Consider the following 21,400-nt stretch of genomic DNA (forward strand, 5'->3'; position numbering starts at 1 on the left):
ACTCAGCTGGACTGAAATAACCTACTGGGTCTACCTGAGCCTTGGGACATGAGCAAAAGCATTTGGCATGATTCCGAATTACTTCCCACCCATTTATTTTAGGGCAGCCAGAGGGTCATTGTCACTTTGCTGCTGTTTTCATTTGACCTACAGTTCCCAAGATGGAACAAAGTGGAAAGGAAAATACCCTAAATGAGTTAAAAGACTCATTTATTTTTAAGTTTCAATGTGTTGCTAAGGGCAGTGAGCAGAGACGGGCCGTGTGCCAAGAGAAGTCAGAAACATCTGCAGCAGGATGGTTTCTTTACCTGCGGAGATTAGCCAGGCTTACAAAGATGCTCGGGTGAGAAAGATCATTGTCATCCAGCAACAAGACTTCTAGAGATGGAAACCTTAAACGTGGGCTGTCACTGCAAGTACAAAAGGGATCTCATTAATAAATCAAACAGGTGGAGAGAAGTCAAAAAACACATTTTTGGCTGCTGTGCAAGAAACAGATCTTCACTGGTTCAACCAGAGACATAAGCCTTAGACTTTACATGTTACCTTTTTAAAATACAGGCTCCATTAAGACTTCATTTGTAAATGGTTTATAAAGGGTTAATAACTTATTAATAGCTGTTTAAGTATGTTATGGGCAAGATTAGATGGTTCTAAGAATATTACTGACATTTAGATGCATGAAGCATGTTTCTGGCATGGGTTAGATATGTTATAGGTAGTTCTAAGCATGTTACTGGCACGATTTAGAGGCGTTAGGTATATTTCTGGCATGGTTTAGCGATGTTAAAGATGGTTCTAAGCATAGTATTGGCAACAGTCCTTAAGAAGCAGATCCTGCTCCTATAGAAGACAATGGGAGTTTTGACATTGGCATCAAAGGAGCAGGACTGGGCCTAAGGGCCATACTCAGTCAAATTCCCATAGTCAAGATCACTGACTTCAATGGGAGTGCTGTCTGAGCAAGGACTGAAGGCCTGATCCTGGGAGGAGCTGATCACCGTGCCTCCCATGACGCCTCTGAGGTCAATGGGAGTTGGTGGTGCTTAGTACCCCTAACAATTAGGCCTTCAGGTCTGGGCTCAGTAAGGGTCTGAAACCCTTATGGGAGGGAGTCACCCTCACCAGGAGAGCAGTCCCACTGATTTCAATGGCATTGTTCATGTGAGTGAGGTCTACCCCCAGGAGCAAAGGCCTATGGGGGATCGGAATCTAAATTATTATGGTCAGTTACATGAAGTTCTCCCTGTGTGTTTGCTCTTTAAATCCAACCCTTCATTTTTACGTATTTATTCTTTGCTTTTCCTTGTTCTGGACAGTGACGCTGACTACCTCTCCACCGAACAGGTAGCGCACTGCAGCAACGCAAGCTTCCCTCTCACCACCCACTAATGTGCCTCACCCCCGACCTCAGGACCCCCTCCAGGGGCAAGAGCGGGGTCAGCAGGACGGATTGATTTCAACCACTGGTTTCAATCACAGTTTAAATTAGCAAGCAGAAACCCTGGATTTAAACAACTGATTTCCAAGAGTATGTTTAGATATTTTCCCAAGGAAAAGTTCATTCTCATTGGTTGTGATAACCATTCAAACATGTTAATTTGATTACTTACAGCTAAATAGAACCTTTGCAATACATATTGTACTTTTCTTTTGCTAACGTGAAGGATACACTACGACTGTACATATCTCTTTAAGCAATCCTACAGCTCAGTGTAACATTTATTGACGTTGGAATATCTCCATTTTTTGTCAGCAGTATTGCCAACCCCAAACATTCAAAAATAATGAGTCAGCCCCCCCTACCCCTACCCCAACCCCACCCCCCATCACAAGATTATCTTAAAAATCAAGAGATTTTAAAAATAAAGTACAGGTTGGGTTCTGGTTTTAAGCTTTCACTTGGGTCACATTTTCATTCTCTGCAACCAGGGGGGCTAGCAACTTCTTATTTTTTCAGATGAAAGCTGAGATCCTCATATAATCACCTCTCTCCAAGAGCCCAGAGCTTTAAGTGAGACATCATGAGAGTAGGCAAAAGTATGCTAGAAAATGGTGAATGATGTGTTTCTTATTTACTAGATAATTCACTTTTTACTTGTATCAAGCTTCGTCTGGATGAAAATTGAAACTCAATTTCAAATATGCACAAAAAACACATTTTTCAAGTTTCTACAAAATGGAATTTGGAAACTAAAAGTAACTAGGTAAAAGACTTTCTGCATACACACACACAGAGAAAGAGGAAAATACTGACATTTAGAAAAAAGAAGTAATCAACGATCATTCCTTTGTAAAGACTGAAAATAATCCTGATACTTAACTTAAAGAGGTACAGAATATTGTGCCATATTTATAATGCTTTACCTAAAAAGTTAAAGAAGTTTCCCCCCGACTGAGTATATCAAACAGCCGCCTTTAACTTTTTAGTCAAAGTTTATGAGGTGTGCTCAGTATATTTGTTACATTTATTTCATAGAATCATAGAATATCAGGGTTGGAAGGAACCTCAGGAGGTCATCTAGTCCAACCCCCTGCTCAAAGAATGATTTACATGATATATGAATAGACTGAAGCAAGTTTAGGCCTTTATGTAGTTTATCATAAATTCAGATTTAATTGTAAACAGAAAATGTTAAATGTCTTAGCTTTTAAAAAGACAAAAATGATCACTTTATTTTTAAATCCAACTTAAATGAAAAGAATCTGATTTTCCCTAATTTTTAAACAATCGTTGATTTTTATCCCCCGGTGAGTAAATAGTTATACAAAACCTTAAGGCTTTCTGCCTTCTAAGCACTATGCAAGCACTAACTAATAAATATCAGCCTTGGCCCTTTCATTCCAACTGTCAACAAGGGGGTTGTCATAGGGTGGCTGGCCCCTCTAAATGAAGCAGGTCCAGCTCCCCTATACCCAAACAGGAGCTCCCAGTTTGGCCTACTAAGAGGGCAGGGCGAATCATCGGCTTATGGAAAATAGAGCTGATCTAACTTGATATCGTTTTCTGATGAGATGACAAGTTAGGTTGATAAAGCTAATGGTGCTGATGTAATATACTTAGACTTCTGTAAGGCGTTTGACTTGGTACCGCACGAAATTTTGATTTAAAAACTAGAACTATATAATTTTAACAAGGCACCACATTCAATGGATTACAAACTGGCTGATAGGTCTCAAAATGTGTTTGTAAACAGGCCGTTGTCATCGAGCGAGTGTGTGTCCAGTGGAGTCCCACACATATTGGTTCTAGACCCTATGCTATTTAATATTTTTATTGATGACCTGAAAGAAAACATAAAATCCTCACTGATAAAAATTTGCAGATGCCACAAAAATTCAGGGACTGGTAAATAATGAAGAGCAGGTCACTGATTCAGCACCATCTGATCGCTTCGTAAACTGGGCACAAGCAAACAACATGCATTTTAATATGGCTAAATGTAATGTATACAACCAGGAACAAAGAATGTAGGCTATGCTTACACAACAGGGGACTCTATCCTGGGAAGCAGAGACTCAAAAAAAGATTTGGGGGCGTGCTGGATAATCAGCTGAGCATGAGCTCCCCATGTGATATTGTGGCCAAAAGAGCTAATGTGATCCTGGGATGCATAAACAGGGGAATCTTGAGTAGGAGTAGAGAGGTTACTCTACCAGTATTTGGCACTAGTATGACTGCTGCTGGAATACTGTGTCCAGTTCTGGTGACCACAATTCAAGAAGGATGCTGATAGACTGGAGAGGGCTCAAAGAAGAGCCAGGAAAATGATTAGAAAACATGACATAGCAGTAGACTCAAAGAGCTCAATCTATTTAGATGAAGAAAGAGAAGGTTAAGGGGTGACTTGATTACCTACATGGAAAACAAATATTTACTAATGGGCTCTCCAATCTGGCAGAGAAAGGTATAACACGCTCCAATGGCTGGAAATTGAAGCTAGATAAATTAAGAGTGGAAATAAGATGTACATTTTTTAACAGGGAGGGTAATTAGAACGATTTACCAAGGGTCGTGGTGGATTCTTCATCACTGGCAACTTTTAGATGAAGACTGGATGTTTTTCTAAAAGCTTTGCTCTAGGAATTATTTTGGGGAAACTCTATGGCCTGTGTTATACAGGAGGTCAGACTAGATGATCCCAATGATACCTTCTGACCTTGGAAGGCAGGAATAGAGAGGGAAAAGGCCCCTGAAGGAGGCTGTCGGAGGTTCTGGGCAGGCGGGCGAGTGAGTGAGTGGTTTGCTGGCTGACTTCCCCAAACTGGAGAAGGCTCAAGGCAGCAGCAGAGGGAGGTGCCTCCTGACTTCCAAGTTGGGGCCAAGGGCTAGATAGCGCTGAAGGCAGGGGAGTATCCACTGATCCACTGAAGGCGGGGCTTACCCACTGGTGTCTGCACATTGGAACCAGAGAGAACTGAGGGCCAGGGGAGCAGGCCCAGCTGACAGCCTTTCTGAGATGAGAGGTTAATGGAACTGGGGGAGTGATGAGTGGTCCCCTGGTGAGGATGAACCCATGCCAGAGGATGAACTCCCAGCAGAGAGGCTGGGGAAGGGCCTGCTGGGAAGAGCAGGGCTACACTTCATCTGGAAGGGTTGCAGTAACTGTCCAGGCAAAAGGACAGGTGAGGACCAAAGAAGAGCATGGATGTAGTGGAAGATGCCAGACTGTGGTATATGCTACATTGATGTCCCAGATGCTGTGTGAATTTAAGGACTGGGGACAATAAATGGTCCATGTTTGGGGAGTTTTCTTACAGATTGTTTGCACGATGTTTTGGTAACAACGGTCCCAAGGAGGGGTATTATTGAGCCTGTTGTAGAGTCTGAAGGGGCTCAAGAGGGTAAGTGGATGGTAATCACAGCATCAGAGTGCCCAGCCACAAGGGGGCACTCAGGAATGAGGGGGAATTGTTCACAGGGGCCAATTATTGCAAAGACTCCTCTGATCACTTCAAACTGGAATGACATCACCAATCCATTTCACACATAAGAACCCCTAGCTCTTACATAGCACTTTTCATCAGTACATCGCAAAGCACTATACAAAGGAGGTCAGTATCATCATCCCCATTTAACAGCGGGAAAAACTGAGGCACAGAAAGGGGATGTGACTTGTCCCAAGGTCACTCAGCAGCAGAGGTGGGAACAGAACCAAGGACTCCCAAGTCCCACTCCAGTGCTCTTTCCATTAGGCCACCATGCTTTCCTCTCACAGGCAATCAAATAGGTAACAACTTGGGGTAATTACCAACCTGGGCTGGATTCAAACCAGAAGACACACAGATGACAGGCTCCTCTTAAAAGGTGTGGAGGACCTTTGACTTCAATGGGAATTTAAGTGCTCAGAACTTCCCAGAAGACACCCAATAGTTTGGATGGTTGGGCCCCTTTAAGTTACAGAGGAATGGGCTGACACAGGAGGAGCTGTTGGAGTGCACAAATAAGATTCTGCAATACAAAGGTTCCCAGCTTGGCCCTCTTCTTCTGCTCTGGGATGGGAGGCAGCAGCTGGGCGTGCAGTGGTAGGGGAGACGGATGGGAGCAGGGCCTAGATTTCTAGGGGAGGCAGCTGTTAAAAAAAAAACCCAACACTTGGGTGTTGGGGTGGATGGGAGGTTCTTCTCCCACCTTGATCACGGGACAGGTGCTGTCATAGTCCCCATGGGGCTGAAGTCAACAGGACTGATCACATGCTTATAGCTAAGCACATGCTTAAGTGCTTTGCTGAACTGTATCCAGAGTCTTCAGCACCTTGTGTGCAAGCCTTTAGTAAGGGGGGCTCTGTCCTGCCCAATCACCCATGAGAGTAGGGTGACCAGATAGGAAGTGTGAAAAATCAGGACAGGGAAGTGAGGGTAAATCACCTATACGAAAAAAAGCCCTGAATATTGGGAATGTCCCCATAAAATTGGGACATCTGGTCACCATACGTGGGAGGGGAAGGGGAATATTTGGTCTCATGGGCATCCGTTGCCAGTGAAGCTCCATTTCAGAGCTGACTGACAGAGAGAAGTCTGCAGCTCACACAGTTCTTCTTCAGCTAACTGATCGAGCTGGATTTTCCACGGTAAACCTGTGTGCTTTTGGAATCTAACCTGCTGGCCAACTCCGTATTTCCTGGGGGGCAGGAGAGTCACACTCACTCTGCCATCAGCCATGAGGCTCTTTCACTGATGGATTTTTTTCACCCAGAAAAAAAAAAACAGGTTTCAGTTTTCCAGGTAAGAAGTGATTGCTGTCAAGACAAGCTCAATCCTTGGCCTGCCAGCCGTGACAACAGCCATCCAACAGTCATGTTAACAACGTAACCTGCTACATGATCCTCACCTTACCTACAACAGCATGTCTTTTAAACAGCACAGTGCCGTGGTTACATTTCAGAAAGACTGATAATACACAGTGAGAGTCTGTCTTTTTATTCAGCTCAAATGAATAATGCTTCACGAGTCTCTCTCTTTCTGGACTTACTTCTCTGAGACTATCAGGTCAGAAGGAAGAGATCTAAGTCCATTGGCTGTTAGGTGAAGAACCTTAAGTTGAGACAAAACTCCCAATGTCCGAACATCCTCAGGAGACAAATTGTTATAAGAAAGATCCAGTATCTAGGGGAAAGGTAAAATAAATTCCCAATGTAGCAAAAAACAAACACATTGGCCTCTGCTGGAATTATTTATGGCTTCCTATATATATAGGATATTAATAAATAATAATAAGTAAGTAATATTCAGTGAGGCCCGATCCTATGAGATGATGGGGACACGCAACTTCCAGTGACTTCGGTGGGGGTGGAGGATGCTCAGCCTTTTGCAGGAAGAGCTCAGCATTGAGCCCTTGCTTAGATGCATCTGATACCTGTGACAACAGTTCAGGTGTGAGCAGGGAAACAGAAATTGTCAGGGAAGTGCCTGAAAAAGGAAGATTTTGTGACAGAAGAGTTTTCAAGTCATCATTAGTGGAAATATTTTTATAATACCTTGCACTTCTGATGCACCTTCCACTGGAGCTTTTCAAAGCACTTTCAAAATGATTCTGAGTGTGTGCAGTGTAAGCCTAGCTTGGCTTGCAAATGGAAGAGGTCTCGGGGGATTGGGAAACTGAGGCACAGAGCGGTTCCTTGACTCACCCAAGGTCACACAGTATCCCTCTGGCAGGGGCGGGAATAAAACCTGGTCTCCATGCTCCCAGTCCTGCGCTCTAAAGACTACACTTTGCTCCTTCCTCTAATCACGAACATAACTGGTTTAAAAGAACAGCTCTAAAGAATGTAGGAACTGGCTTTAGTTAAAACACTGAAAAATTGTATCTAAAAATGACATTTTCCCATAAAAGTAGCAGAAAAATCTTTTCAATGTTCCTTATTCAGTGTCTGAATGAAAGATGCCCCAAAATAGCCAGCCTGGGAATTTAAAGCAATTCTGAAGGCATCACCATCTCATCCCACCAATTTCCAACATGGGTATCACATGAAATACTGAGTAACAACCAGCCTATACGACAGGTTTCAGAGTAACAGCCGTGTTAGTCTGTATTCGCAAAAAGAAAAGGAGTACTTGTGGCACCTTAGAGACTAACCAATTTATTAGAGCATAAGCTTTCGTGAGCTACAGCTCACTTCCTCAGATGCATATCGTGGAAACTGCAGCAGGCTTTATATATACACAGAGAATATGAAACAATACCTCCTCCCACCCCACTGTCCTGCTGGTAATAGCTTATCTAAAGTGATCATCAGGTGGGCCATTTCCAGCACAAATCCAGGTTTTCTCACCCTCCACCCCCCCACACAAATTCACTCTCCTGCTGGTGATAGCCCATCCAAAGTGACAACTCTTTACACAATGTGCATGACAATCAAGTTGGGCTATTTCCTGCACAAATCCAGGTTTTCTCACATCCCCCCCACCCCCATACACACACACTATTACCAGCAGGAGAGTGAGTTTGTGTGTGTATGGGGGTGGGGGGGATGTGAGAAAACCTGGATTTGTGCAGGAAATAGCCCAACTTGATTGTCATGCACATTGTGTAAAGAGTTGTCACTTTGGATGGGCTATCACCAGCAGGAGAGTGAATTTGTGTGGGGGGGTGGAGGGTGAGAAAACCTGGATTTGTGCTGGAAATGGCCCACCTGATGATCACTTTAGATAAGCTATTACCAGCAGGACAGTGGGGTGGGAGGAGGTATTGTTTCATATTCTCTGTGTATATATAAAGCCTGCTGCAGTTTCCACGATATGCATCTGAGGAAGTGAGCTGTAGCTCACGAAAGCTTATGCTCTAATAAATTGGTTAGTCTCTAAGGTGCCACAAGTACTCCTTTTCTTTCAACCAGCCTATAGTTACATTCACTCTTGTCACCAATGGAGTATGTGAATCACATCTGTGCCCAAGGTGAAAAGATAAAAATCTCCTTATTGAATTCCTCATTATATATTCTGCCCACATCTTCACCATTTTGCTCAGGTTTCCTTTACAATATCCACAATGAAATCCAAATACCCTGCTAAATAATGTTAATAACAAATATTCAATAATGTTACACCTGGTTATGACAACTCTAAATGTGGGTGGGTAGAAGATGAGTTTGGTTTCCACCTTCCCTCTGATCTTACTTCCAAGTGCAGAAAGTCTCCAGCGCTGATTTTAAGATTTCTTAGTCCATTCAAGGAAAGTTCTAGTTCCCTTAGCCCAGAAAACTTACGAAATGCTTCTAAATAGATAAAAAGAGAAAAAAGTCGTATGAGAAATTGAAAGCACAATTGACATCTTGCTGTGGAACCAGCCAAGGTGCCCAGCTGGCAGGAGAGAGTGGGACCATGTTTTTCTGGGAGAGAAAAACAAAGGAGATTTTATTTCTAATGATCATTTATATGGTTTTGTTTTTAAATTCTAGCCTTTAAAAAAAAGGGGGGGGCTAACAGTGAGGGGCCTAGCTCTCACTGAAAGTCAATGGAAAATGGACAGCTAACTCCCTTATGCTGCCTTGAAAATCTCTCATAAGTGAATTTAGTGTTGGTGAAAAGCACTGGCCCCTAAAGCCTGAGAGATGGGCAGAACCCACACAGCAAGAGAAGGCCTGCCCCCTCAGGTGAGTGATGGGGCAGCATTTAGCACTTAACTGAATATGGGGGATAAAAACATGAACAAACAGGGATGGGGTGAAGAGGTACAACATGAGGGAACCACAAGGAACACCAAGCAGAGAATCCTGCTTGACAAGCCTGGAGACCAAAGTCCCTTATTTATATAAACATCAGGTGCATCATGGGTAATGGCAGTGAAAGCTACTGTGGCCTCAAGCCTGCCCTAGAGGGACCGACCACCTCTATGAGCTCAGTCTCCATTGCCATTTATTCTCTGGTCTCAGTACCAATTCTAGTGATTGTTTAGTGGTGTGTATCCATGTCCATTAGGAACTGGACTGAGGCCATCAAAGTCACCATTGAAGGGCCAGTGAACAGCCATCAGACAATAACAACTTTTAGTCATTACTAACCTGGGCGGCAGTCAAAGTGAAAGACTCTATATCCTATTACGTACCCCTTGGGCTATCCAGAGCTCCTTTTTGTAAAATGCTCAATGTTAATTTTCAGCATCGCTTCCCAGTCTTGAGCAAAACAAACTGAAACAAAACACTGGCCAACACGGAAGCTAACTGCTAGCCCCTTTAAACAATCAAGAGCGGGAGTTTGGGAACCCAAAACAATCTGTCCCACCAAGGATTAGGAGAGTCACTGGAGTGCAGAGGTGGGAGTTAACAATGTCCTTTTTTGTTAAGTAAAGAACTGAGTCTGCAATTTGATTTTATGGTGGGTCCTGGGAATTTGGAATGGCCTCCACATGGATCACAACTAGGACCCCAATCCTGCAATTAATAACACATGGAGTGTCACAGGCAGTCCTCCAGGTGCTATCAATGACCGGATTGGAGCCAAAAGTGTTCAGGAACATTGGTCCACTTCCAACAAAATAATGCCAGCCATTGCTTCTCTTCCGATCCCCTCTCCTACTGGCTGTGTCAGGAGCAATCCTGCATATCCCTAAATATGCCTCCAAATGCAGCTCTCACCCCCTCGGTAATATTGACCATGTATGGACCTGTTTCAGCTGCAGTCTTCATCCATGCCTCAAGGTTGCTTCTTATCTTGATGGCTGCAACTCCCTTCCCCGTAGCATCTCCAACCCCTACATTCCAGAATGTACAGAATACTGCTTCTTCTCTTCCCATGTTAATAAGAAAGCATGACATCATCCCATCCTCAGATCATTCCAGTGGCTCCCAATATATTTCAGGATCCGGTTCACAACTGCTGCCATCTTTGTTTTTAAAACCCTGCGTGAACTCCTATCATGCTGAGTGTTTAAACTCTTCTAGTGTGCTCCTTCACAGACCCCACCCATAAACTGACATCTTCGATCCCTCAATGTTTTTGCCTGACCATCACTGTTTTCAGTTTCCCAGTTTTGTCTCATTTAAGGGTATGTCTACACTGCAGAGACTATGTCAGCATAGCTAGGTTGGCACTGCTATGCCAACATCGCCCCATAGCAGCCTATACCTACAGAAGGGTTGTTTCTTTTTTGTCAAGGCAGGAACACCACCTCCCCAAATTACATTAGCTATGTCAACGGAAGCACTCTTCCATCAACATAACCCGCAGTGTAGGAGCAGTTATGTCAGCGTTGCTACGCTGGGCAGGGGTGGGTTTTTTCACACCCCTGATTGAGGTAGCTATGCTAATATATCTTTCAAGTGTAGACCAAGCCTTAGTCTTCCTCTGCATGGCCAACCATCCATACTTCAATCCTTCCTGGCCTATCCTAGATATCTCCCCATAAAGATGACCCACCAGCTGGATTACATGCCCCAGTGTTCTCTTATGCTCATGCTGTCGTAAAGCTAGTAAAGGTTAAACAGGTACAATGGAAGATGGTCAGCTTATGGATCAGACCCAAGGCCCATCCAGTCCAATAGCCTGTCTCGGACAGTGGCCAGTGCCAGATGGTTCAGAGGAAGGTGTAAGAGCCCTGTAGTAGGCAGATGTGGGGCAATCTGTTCCCCACATTAGGTCTCATCCTGATCTCCAAGAGCAGAGACACAAGCTTAAATCTTGTAGCATGATGTTTAATATCCCTTCAAAAATGTTGTAATTAATTATTACAACTCTGGAAATTCTTGATATTACTGACAAACACGTTTGAAAGAAAATATAAACCACACCTCAACTCAACACGATCTCTACAGTACATGATGGCCCAGTATAATTTGCTCTTTTTCAAAGATGTAAGTCAGTTTCACACGTTTCCTCCCCTCTGATCTGGGTGTATCCTTGAACCACTGAAGGAAACATTTAGCTTAACTTTTTTATTCTCAACTGAAATTAGTTTCTTTTATTTTCTCCAAAGTAATAACTGATCATACAGCACTAGGCTTGTGTTGGCTTGAAATACACCACTCTGCAAGTGGGTCTACAAATCTGTATAAAGACAAAGCGCGAACAAGCAGTGATCAGTTACTTACAAGTGGGAAAACACATCAGGATGATCTCACCACTGTCAAGTCCAGCACCAAACAATTCACAGCTTCAACTTCCCTTCGTTAGGCTGATATATATATAACTTTTTGTTATCTTTTCTCATACCTATTTATTAGTCTCTCCCTATCAATCCTCCACCCCTGCCAGTACAAGTTTTGTGCTAACTCAGACCAGTTTCTTCCAGTGCTGTAGTTGCTTGCATCTTCTGATTTTCCTCACAAACGTGATTACGTTGCATCTTTCTTACTTATGTGCAACACTGAACAAGATTACTCTGCAATTTCTGTTAAATCAGAGCAGGTGTCTGTCAGACCTGTGCTCCCAACACTTGGGACTAAGGAGACCTGGTTTCTATTCCTTGTTTCTGCCACTGGCCTGCTGGGAGGCCTTGAACAAGTCAATTCACCTGTTGGTGCCTCAGTTTCCCCATCTGTAAAATGGGAATAGTGATACTGGCCTCCTTCTTACAGCGCTTTGAGATCTTCTGAATGCTGGGGAGCAATTCTCCTGCCTAGAGGCGCCACATGTGTCTTCTTGTTTAAACCTATTTGTGAGATTCTAGCCATAATCTCAGAGATGTTTAGCTTCTCTGTATTATGCGCCTCTGTCTAAGAGATATGTCTACATTTCAGCAATGTCCCTTCTTACCTAAAGTCAATAGGTTTTCTGTAGCATTGATATAAGCAACAGAATCAAACTGCTCAAAGTCATCTTCTTTAGCCTGAAAGAAGAGAAAGAAAAACAAGTGTTCGTACCCATTTTGAAATAGCTGGATCTTTTTTTCTCACAACTTCTAAGCTGTAGCACTTCTTAGTATTTGTTTCCTACTGTGCATTCTGAAAATGGACAGCAATTGTCTGAGGGTCTGTCTTCACTGCAGAGTTACTAACTTGGGTGATCAATTGCTCCAGTCTCTTATGGCTCAGCCAGGAACTCCACTTTAGCCCCTCACTGGGCCCCTCACCCCTCTAACCCCAGCATCAGCATCCCATCTTCACAAAAGGACTGGTGACCTTTTCACCTCTTCTTTCCCTTTCCCCTCTTGTCTTCTTGGGGTGGGCAGATGGCTTAGACTCCCTCCCCTGTTCAGAGGAGCCTGACACCGAAAATCTGCAAGTGGCGAGAGCCAATGGGACAGAGCGGGGAGCCAGTCCCAATCCCATGGACAGGAGCAGCTACTGCAGGGTGAGTGCAGGGCACACTCACTCTCCAACACAGTACGTGTACCCGCTGACTCTCCGAGGCCTCCCCTCCGCACTGGACTGGGATAGAGACAGGGACACCCCTGTACCCTGCCGTCCACACACATGGGAGTGTGGGACCTGACAGTTTTACTCAGCCACGCACACCCCAAGAACATTTTCACCAGTCATCTATCCACAGGAGCCACCACTTCAGTATGTCCAGGGTACTTATTTAATATTTAGTATGGGAACATGTATATTACGTATCATGGGTAAGAAATATTTAATAAGCCAGATATTTTTGCACTAAAGCTATTTATTGAGTCACAGCAGGCCATCAAGGTTTACAGATGGGTCCTGTCCCCAAAAATGTCGAGGACCACTGAGTTATACTAGAAGTGCACAGTTGCCTGGCCTGGCTGCAGAGAGGAAGTAGGCGTCCGCATTTTCACACGTTGTTTGCCTGCAGCATGGACACTCACGAGCTAACACAGTGGATCTCTCTCAGGATTTGAGGTGGTTCTGCACATTTATTTTAGAGAATATCTCCTACTTACCGAGACCAGATTTTTGTTGCTTATATCCACAGAGCATAGATCTGAAGGGATTTTCACACAGTGGAGCTTAATCTGGGAACACAAACCAAAGGGTTAGCCCTGCAGCCTAGCCAGGCAATTCCAGGTTCAGCCGTTGGGTATCGGGACACAGGAAGGCGCAGGACCAGGACCAGGACCAGGACCAGGACCAGGACCAGGACCAGGACTGCCAGGGGTTTACTATCTGGATGATGCCTTGGGGCCACGTGCCCTGCTCTCAGAGGAGCTGCACCAGCGTATGTGTAAGCAGTGTCAGGATGAGCTCCACCCTGACATCTGGTGGTGAAGTGTGGCAAGTTGTGGAAAAGAACTTCAGGGGCTGATCTCATTTGCATAGGCACACCCACCCAGCCTAGAATGAGGCCATACCTGCCCAAATGGTCACTTTGGCTGCTGTGGGATCCCCAGTGTTTCCGTTATTGGGGCAGGAAGAATAAATGGTTATTACCCTGATTATGGGAACTGTGCTTGGAACTGTATTTGGCCTTTTGTTATGATGGAGGGACTCACCATCAACTAAGTAGCACTTGCTAGGCAAGGGTCATGGGTTCCAAAACTCTGTGAATGGAGAGAGGTTGGGGACAAGTATTAATACTTGGTGGTATTGGCTCCTGGGTGAGGGCCTTACATGCTAGTTGCACGTCCTCCTCTCTCCACTGTGGAATATCAGAGCTAATTTTGATTCTATTAGGAGTCTAGTTACAGGCTGCTGAGCTCACTTGGGGCTAATGGTGTCCCAGCACTGAGGCTCCCCTACTACAAGCTGAATTCACCTAAGAGCTGAAATCACTGAGTGTTGTGTTAAGTAGTGGGGGAGCCTGAAGATATATTGTAGAGCAGTTTGTGGGATGGCTGGAGTGCCTTGTGGACAGGCTGGTGGAGCAGTTCATAGGGATGGTGGGAGCTGCTGGTGGGATGCAGAGTGGAGCAGTTTGTGGGCCACAGAGCCAAGCGAAGCAGTTTGTGGGGCAGCTGGTGGAGCGGAGCGCCGCTATGGAGCTATGGGGCGGTCAGCTTCAGATCATGTAAGGTGCCTTTTACCTCTCTTCTCCCCCATCTCCACCCAGGTTGGGAGGTAAAGCTCTGCAGATAAACTTTCGAACTCTGGGGCTGCCCTGACCAGGGACAGAGACTTTTGGGTCATTGGACTTTTGGGACTTTGGGTGATTCGGGGTTGCTGGACTCAAGAACCAAAGGGAAAGAGCATGCCCCAATTTGCTTGGGGTGTTTTTTTTGCTCATGGGTTGTGTTACGAATCCTGTTGGTGGTGTTTCCCCAACATAATGCCACATTATTTCTCTCTGTTATTAAAAGGCTTTTTGCTACACTCAGACTATGTGCTTGCGAGAGGGGAAGTATTGCCTCTTGGAGGCGCCCAGCGGGGGTGGTACATATTTGTCCCAGGTCACTGGGTTGGGGCTCGAGCCGGTTTGCATTGTGTTATTGGAATGAATCCCCTACATATTCAACCCGGCCTTTGTTGCTGCCAACTCTGACGGGCAGAAGGGTTACATATGTAACACGTGCCGCCCGCTGCCGCAGGACACGCCGTGAAAAGGTGCAGGGGACCCGGTTCTGCCGGCCTGAGCCCAGCTGACAGCGTGCGGGGCGCTCGCTGTGCGGGGAGCCGGAACCACATGCTGACTGGGGAGCAACCGGCGCCCCGCGGGCTGGGCTCAGGATCGGGCGAAGGCAGCAGGTGCTGCCCCCTCCTGCAGCCTCAGCCCAGCAGCGCCCCCTGCCGGCAGGGCCCGGGTCCTGGTGGAGCGGGGCGCGCCGCAAAGGGTGAGGCCCGCCCCTGCCAGACTCCAGCCCACACGCACCGCACCCGTGCCTTGAGCCCTCGAGGCCTCAACGGAAACAGCGTCCGGCGCCGGCCAGGCCTGGGGTGCGGGCAGAGGGGAGGCCGCGGGGTGATGGGTGGGGAGGCCGCCGGGGCCAGAGGCACCAAACTACACATGGGCCCGTGGCCACGTTTCCCTACGGCCGGCCCTGAGCTCCTCCTCGCCCCGCCAACTCCTGCCCCACGCTCCCCCTCCCTTTGCCCCCGCCCCCTCGGCTCCTCACCCCATTGACCCCTCGCCCCCCCCAGCCCTCATCCTTCCATCCCAGCTCCTCGCCCCACCATCCCCACAGCGCCCCTCTGCCCCTGACACTCTCCCCCCTTCCCTTCACCCCCCACCCCACCGACCCCCCTCAGAGCTCCTCCCCAGCACCCGCACACTCCCTGGGGATGCCCCCTTCTGTCTTCGCCGGCCAGTGCCCGGGGCTCGCCGTGCTGCCCCTCCGACCTCCTGCCCCATGGCACTAACAACAGTGGAGGGGTAAAGCCGATGGGAGACTTCTGCCCCGATCCTCCCTGGTGGGGGAGGGGGGGCTCTACACCACTGCAACAGCGCCCCACTGCATCAAAGCCACTGCCTAGGGGAACCTTTGGGGGGTACAGGACTGTCCCGTCGTCCCCCCCCCCGCCCCTCATGGCAGGAGAGTAGTCAGGTAAAAAAGGACGTAGCCAATGCCGCCCAGTGATGGCTGGCTGCCAGGCTGGGGTTTTGAGGCCTTTGGCAACTAGCACCAAGAAATGTGCAAGGGACCTTAAAACTACCTGTGCGCGCACACTGGGAGCTGGGGACGCACTGGGGACACAGAGTTTGAGTCCATGCCAGTAGATTCTGTTAACATAAACATGGCTGCCAGTAGCTCTGATGGGACCCAAATGAGCTTGTGGAGTCAATGCAGCTCCAGTTGCTGTTAATAGTACTTGGGTAACTCTCTCCAGAAGAGCCCAGGGTTAATTTTCACATCCGAGATTTAGTTTTATATATTTATTGTTTTTTATTTTCTGTCAAGATCACCCCTCTGTACTCCAACAGGGATCCCAGTGACACCTGATAGGAAAAAATTCAGAGCCATAGTAGACCATCATGGTAGACCAGAATAGAATAATGAAACTCATGGATGATCTGGCCAGAACCAGAAGAGAGTTCAGAGCGGCTGGACATTTTGGGAGCCAGGAAGCTGCCCTGGGAGAAAAGCTCCATCGGGCATTCCCTAGAATACCGCAAGGGTTCCTCACCAAATTCATCCAATGCCACAGGATGTGCCAGTTGCCTCCTACTCACTTTGAGAAGAAAATTCAAAAGACCTCCCAAGACAAAACCAAACTGTTCTATATCGGCTGCAACCATGAAATATCTCACTATCTGTGGGAAGCTGAACCACAGTCAAGAAGGTGGCTGGAAATCAAGATGAAGTACAGGAAAGCCTGCACATATTATTGCCATGCAGGAGAGTGGGATGAGACCTGCACTGTAGAGCGACTTATCAGGCAGTACTATGGCATCAATCCCCGGTGCTTCAATGTCAAATGTACCAGAGCAAACCATTCTGGTATCATTTTTCTGTTGATCTACAAATTGAACAGACATTGGGGGGAACCTTGCAGTTACTTTCCACCAGTGACATTGAGTAAGCGTGAAGAAAATGTTTGGGTACTAGAGAGGGAAATCATCTTTAGGTTCTGCCAAATGGAAGACAAGAATGAGCTAGTGCAGTTTTTGAAGACTGATTTCTTCCAGGTGATGGGGAAATACCCACATTACCTGCAGTGCCGAGCCATGACTGAGTTTCATCCCTCTCTATTCCTGCAAAATGTGGAAATGATCCTCTATGGGCTAAAGAAATCGGAAGGTTTTCTGGTGGGGATACTGGATGCTGAATTAATATCCCTGCGACCTTACCTGTGGGAGATGGGATCTACCAAACATGAGCTGGAGGCTTGTAAGAAAGTGCACACCTACTTCACTAAGGTAGATGGTACTATTGATGTGAGGAGATTCCTGGAGAAGAAGTGGTGGGATCCTTGCTGCCTTAACAATCGTACCCATTGGTACCAAGGTGAGAGGGTACCCATAGGGTCCTTCTTGTACCTGGTGAAATTTTACATTGGTCGTCCGCCTCTTATGGAAGCTTGCTCACACTGTAAGCATAGGAAATTACAGAAAGAACCCTATGTCTTAGGGCAGAGGAAGGGCCACAGATGAACCAATACGGAAAAGAAGAAACGTCGGAGGAAATACCTGTAATTAAAAATTCGGAATGAATATTCATTGTATATTCTGGACTCCCACCATTGCCTTTGCATACCTTGCCCACTCCTCTGTGACTAACCTAAAGAACTCTGAATGCTATTTTTCAGCTCTTCTGCTTTAGAGGACCAACATTCTGAAGATTCTTCCTACCCTCTCTTGCCAAGAGCCTAAGAGATCCTCACAACCACTTTGAACAAAGGTGCATGAGTCCTGCCATATTCTCTGCTGCTGAACTAGAGTGAACTGAGCTGAACTAGTCCTGCCTGTAATGTCTTGTTGCATCTTACACCCATTTTCCGATACAGGGATCTCTGGTTAACATTTGTCATTCAGCCATACTTCTAATTGCGAGGCCTCAAAGGCATTTAGGCACCTAATTCCCATTAAAATCAATCAGAGTTAGGTGCCTAAATATCTTTGAGGATCTGTGCCAAAGTGCTCAAACAGGATGTTGCTGAAGAGCCCATAACAAAAGAATGCACTTCTTTGCATTTATTGTCCTTTTTCAAATTTAATAAAATAAGCGTTCAGAGTGTGACTTGTTGACGCACTGGTCTATGAGTTTATACACACTGTGTACCCAATAAACAGAGCAACATCAACAGTTTTTATGCTGCCATTTCATATTGGGTGCAGACTAAACATGGAAACTGAATCAGAACTGGCATAGTGAGATGGCTCTACATTGTAAAGGGAGGTCTGTTCTGGGAAATTCTCAGTGGAGGGTTGGGTAGCAACAGTATGGAGCAGCTGGGAAGTGAGGACTGGAAGCAGTATCAGAGGATTCCCTAGGCATTCAGGTCCCTAAGCTTTCATTTTAAAAATAAATTCAGCATGTAGCACTTACAAGGGCAAAGAAAATCAACCTTAAGTAACCAGATACTGTGTAGTGAATCTGCAAACAGCTTGACACTATATCTCTAGTATAAATTTTCCTCATTCACCTCAGTATCAGTGGTAGATAGTTTAAATGTCGGCATTATTAACTGGTACACCACAGCCATTTTCAATCTGCAGCCCTCTCTCCCTCTTTCACACATTCCAGAGTTAAAACAGTTTTTCCAACAAAGGAGACATCGCTTTTAATGATAGAAGCGGGGCTTGAACCTTTTGCCAGTAATAAACTTGTTCCAGGATACAAATGTCTGTGGCTTATCCTAGGGATCAGGCTATGGCAAATCATAGAATCATAGAATATCAGGGTTGGAAGGGACCCCAGAAGGTCATCTAGTCCAAATCACAAACGTTTGTTTCTTGGAATGAATGTTTGACGAGTGTCCATACTAGCAGATACAAATGTGATAACTACCTCAAATTAATTAGCAGTCAGTTAACTCAAAACTGATGAAACAAGAAATCTTTGGGTAAGGGGAGGGAAGGAGGGCTCAGCCTATGGTATAAAGCACAAACATTTGTAGTGTCCAGATTAGCACGTACAAACTAACTGGCAATCAATTAACGCTCCAGTCAGTTAAACACTTTAGTATAGATAAATCAGTTGGTTGCACCAGCAATAGTCAACAATGCCATGGTGAGAACCCCACTTCTGTCCCGCAAATGCTGAGAATAGGGAGGTTGTTGGGATTCCTATCAGGGTGCTTGGTCCTGAACTCTGCTCAGGGGTTCCACTGTTTGTCAGCCGTTGAGTACTTGATGTCTTCATAAATTAGAATCTCCATCCATTCTGTTGCTGGAAAAGAAACAGCTTTTGCTTCCCCATCCCAGAACCAGCTAATTGTTTGGGATTTCCACAACTCTCTTTTCACAGCCTCTTGGGGGCTGCTGTGAAGGGGGTAGGTGGGAAGAGTCTGTTTCATTGCTGTCCAAAGTGAGTTCTGAATCCTAGCCATGAAACTGACCAGAGTCTTGTTAACGTCCCCCTACTGATGCTTGGGAAAGCCAGGAGCTGCAACAGAGACATTTGAGCTGTCTGTCTGCAGTATCAGAAAGAAAGCACTGCATCTGGTCATGTTTGGAAGCTTATTTTATATTCTTAAGGACAAGAAACGTTTTTTTTTCCAAATTAAAGCATAAATTCTGCAGAAATTGCTGATTTTTAAGTCTCATCCCCAATTACCAGGACGAGTTTCTGCTCACCAGGGGTGAGTGAATTTTTAAGCCTTAAACTAAAGAATCATACATTTAATGAGAAAAACATTGCTGTATCCAGCCTGATGCCAATTCCCCCCCAGCAAAGGGGGCATCCTGGGGGTATGCCAGGGGCAGTGACACCAGAGTGGCCTCTTGAGGGTCATTATCCATCAGCACAAGTTAGACCAGTCCCAGAGCTGCTCTGATATGCAATGGAGGCCAGTTGACCCCTATGAGCCCCTAGGATCAGAGTAGGAGGAAAGTGGTGTAAAGCCAGTTTTACCTCCCTCTAGCACACTTGGGGATCCATCCCTTTGCATTTAGATTCAATAATTTTAAGCTTCATATAACTGTGTTTAGTGTACAAACTGTTGATTTTTACACTACTATTTTCTTTAAAATCTGTTTTATGTGAACAGTAAAGTGCCCTAATTTGTTACCATTTAATATTTAATGCTAAGATTGTATAATTATGATTGAGTATTTTTTAGAAACTTACAATTTGAGAGAACAATGTTCAAACAGGAAGACATTATTTGAGTTTGGACTCTCTAGAAAGAGAACTTGCCATGTTCTCTGCTGCTGAACTAGAAATAACATTTGATAAAACCAGCCTAAGAGTCTGATTTAAAAGAAATTGGAAAAGTTTCCAAGTATACGCGCTTCGTCAGTAGAGACCATCTCCCAGAACAAAGGAGATCTCACATGCCTTGCCAATATTAGAGAACATCAAATAACCTAGGAATTTTTTTCAGAGTAGCAGCCGTGTTAGTCTGTATTCGCAAAAAGAAAAGGAGGACTTGTGGCACCTTAGAGACTAACCAATTTATTTGAGCATGAGCTTTCGTGAGCTACAGCTCACTTCATCGGATGCATCGGATGAAGTGAGCTGTAGCTCACGAAAGCTCATGCTCAAATAAATTGATTAGTCTCTAAGGTGCCACAAGTCCTCCTGTTCTTCTAGAAATTTTTAGTCACTGTCTATATCCACACACGCATTAGTGTTTCTATCAAGCCGATGAGAACAGTATGAACTCTGAAAAGTCAGTCTCAGGAAGGCTGAGTTGTGTCTCTATGGAGAGAGAAAAGTGCAAGCAAGGCCATATTTAGAGCAATGACCAACTGGTGGTAGCAGCACAGACTAGGAATGGCTTCACAGAGGCACTAAGGAGTGCCACAGATACTGAAGACTTTAAGCAGCTTATGCTACAGAAGACCAAGCCAAAGAAAACATATGGTGAGTACATGAAACTTTTCATAAACACTATCCAAGGGATAGGTAAACTCACAACCTGAACTGAACTGATTTTAATGAAGGATCTAGAATATTTCCTATAACTGTTTCCTGTCTGCATCTATCAAAGGTAATGCAAAAAGTCTTGCTCCTACATGCAGCCTGGTTTAGGCAGGTTGAAAATCACCCCGTGAAATATAATTAAAATAAAAAGAGGAAGAATGGTCCCATTTGGGTCTGCACAGGCACAGGGGCCCACCCACATGGAGTAACTTGAAGGATCAGGGTCTAAATAAGGACAAGGGATGTCAGGGGTGTGTGTAACGTCATTTTGAGGTATATACGGGATCAGATGCTTAGCCGTAGAGACTTGTGCTCATGTGGACAGGGCTGCGCTGATCATCAGGATCAGGGAGGAATTTCCCTCCTGCAGATCACACTGGCAGGAACCCTAAACATTTTTGGCTCTCCGGAGTATCCAGCAGGGAACCACCATTAAGAGGAAGTGGGCATATCTCACGCAGTCTAATTCCTGCAACAAATGCACACACCTATATATTTCCATTCTTTTTTAAAAAATCTGTTTTTGATAAGGAATAGCCTATGTTTGGAGACCCATTTAATATGTAGGTCCAACCAGGGAAGGTAAGAAATTAGAAGTTT

The 21,400-nt window shown here is 45.4% G+C and overlaps 1 protein-coding gene across 2 annotated transcripts in view; it reads right to left on the reverse strand.

The window, feature by feature from the left end:
* The window catches only part of XRRA1 (X-ray radiation resistance associated 1), a 58,065-nt gene that overhangs the window by 18,580 nt on the left and 18,085 nt on the right, over positions 1 to 21,400 (reverse strand). For both annotated transcript variants that reach the window (XM_084623258.1, XM_084623259.1), the window contains exons 4-8: positions 13,283 to 13,354; positions 12,190 to 12,262; positions 8,617 to 8,714; positions 6,473 to 6,606; positions 309 to 410 (exon numbers count right to left, since the gene is read on the reverse strand). In XM_084623258.1, coding sequence (XP_084479384.1) covers positions 309 to 410; positions 6,473 to 6,606; positions 8,617 to 8,714; positions 12,190 to 12,262; positions 13,283 to 13,354 — 479 coding nt within the window. The remainder of the gene's footprint in view (positions 1 to 308; positions 411 to 6,472; positions 6,607 to 8,616; positions 8,715 to 12,189; positions 12,263 to 13,282; positions 13,355 to 21,400) is intronic.

The sequence above is a fragment of the Lepidochelys olivacea genome (genome assembly GCF_965140295.1).
Source record: "Lepidochelys olivacea isolate rLepOli2 genome assembly, chromosome: 1".
NCBI lineage: Eukaryota > Metazoa > Chordata > Testudines > Cheloniidae > Lepidochelys > Lepidochelys olivacea.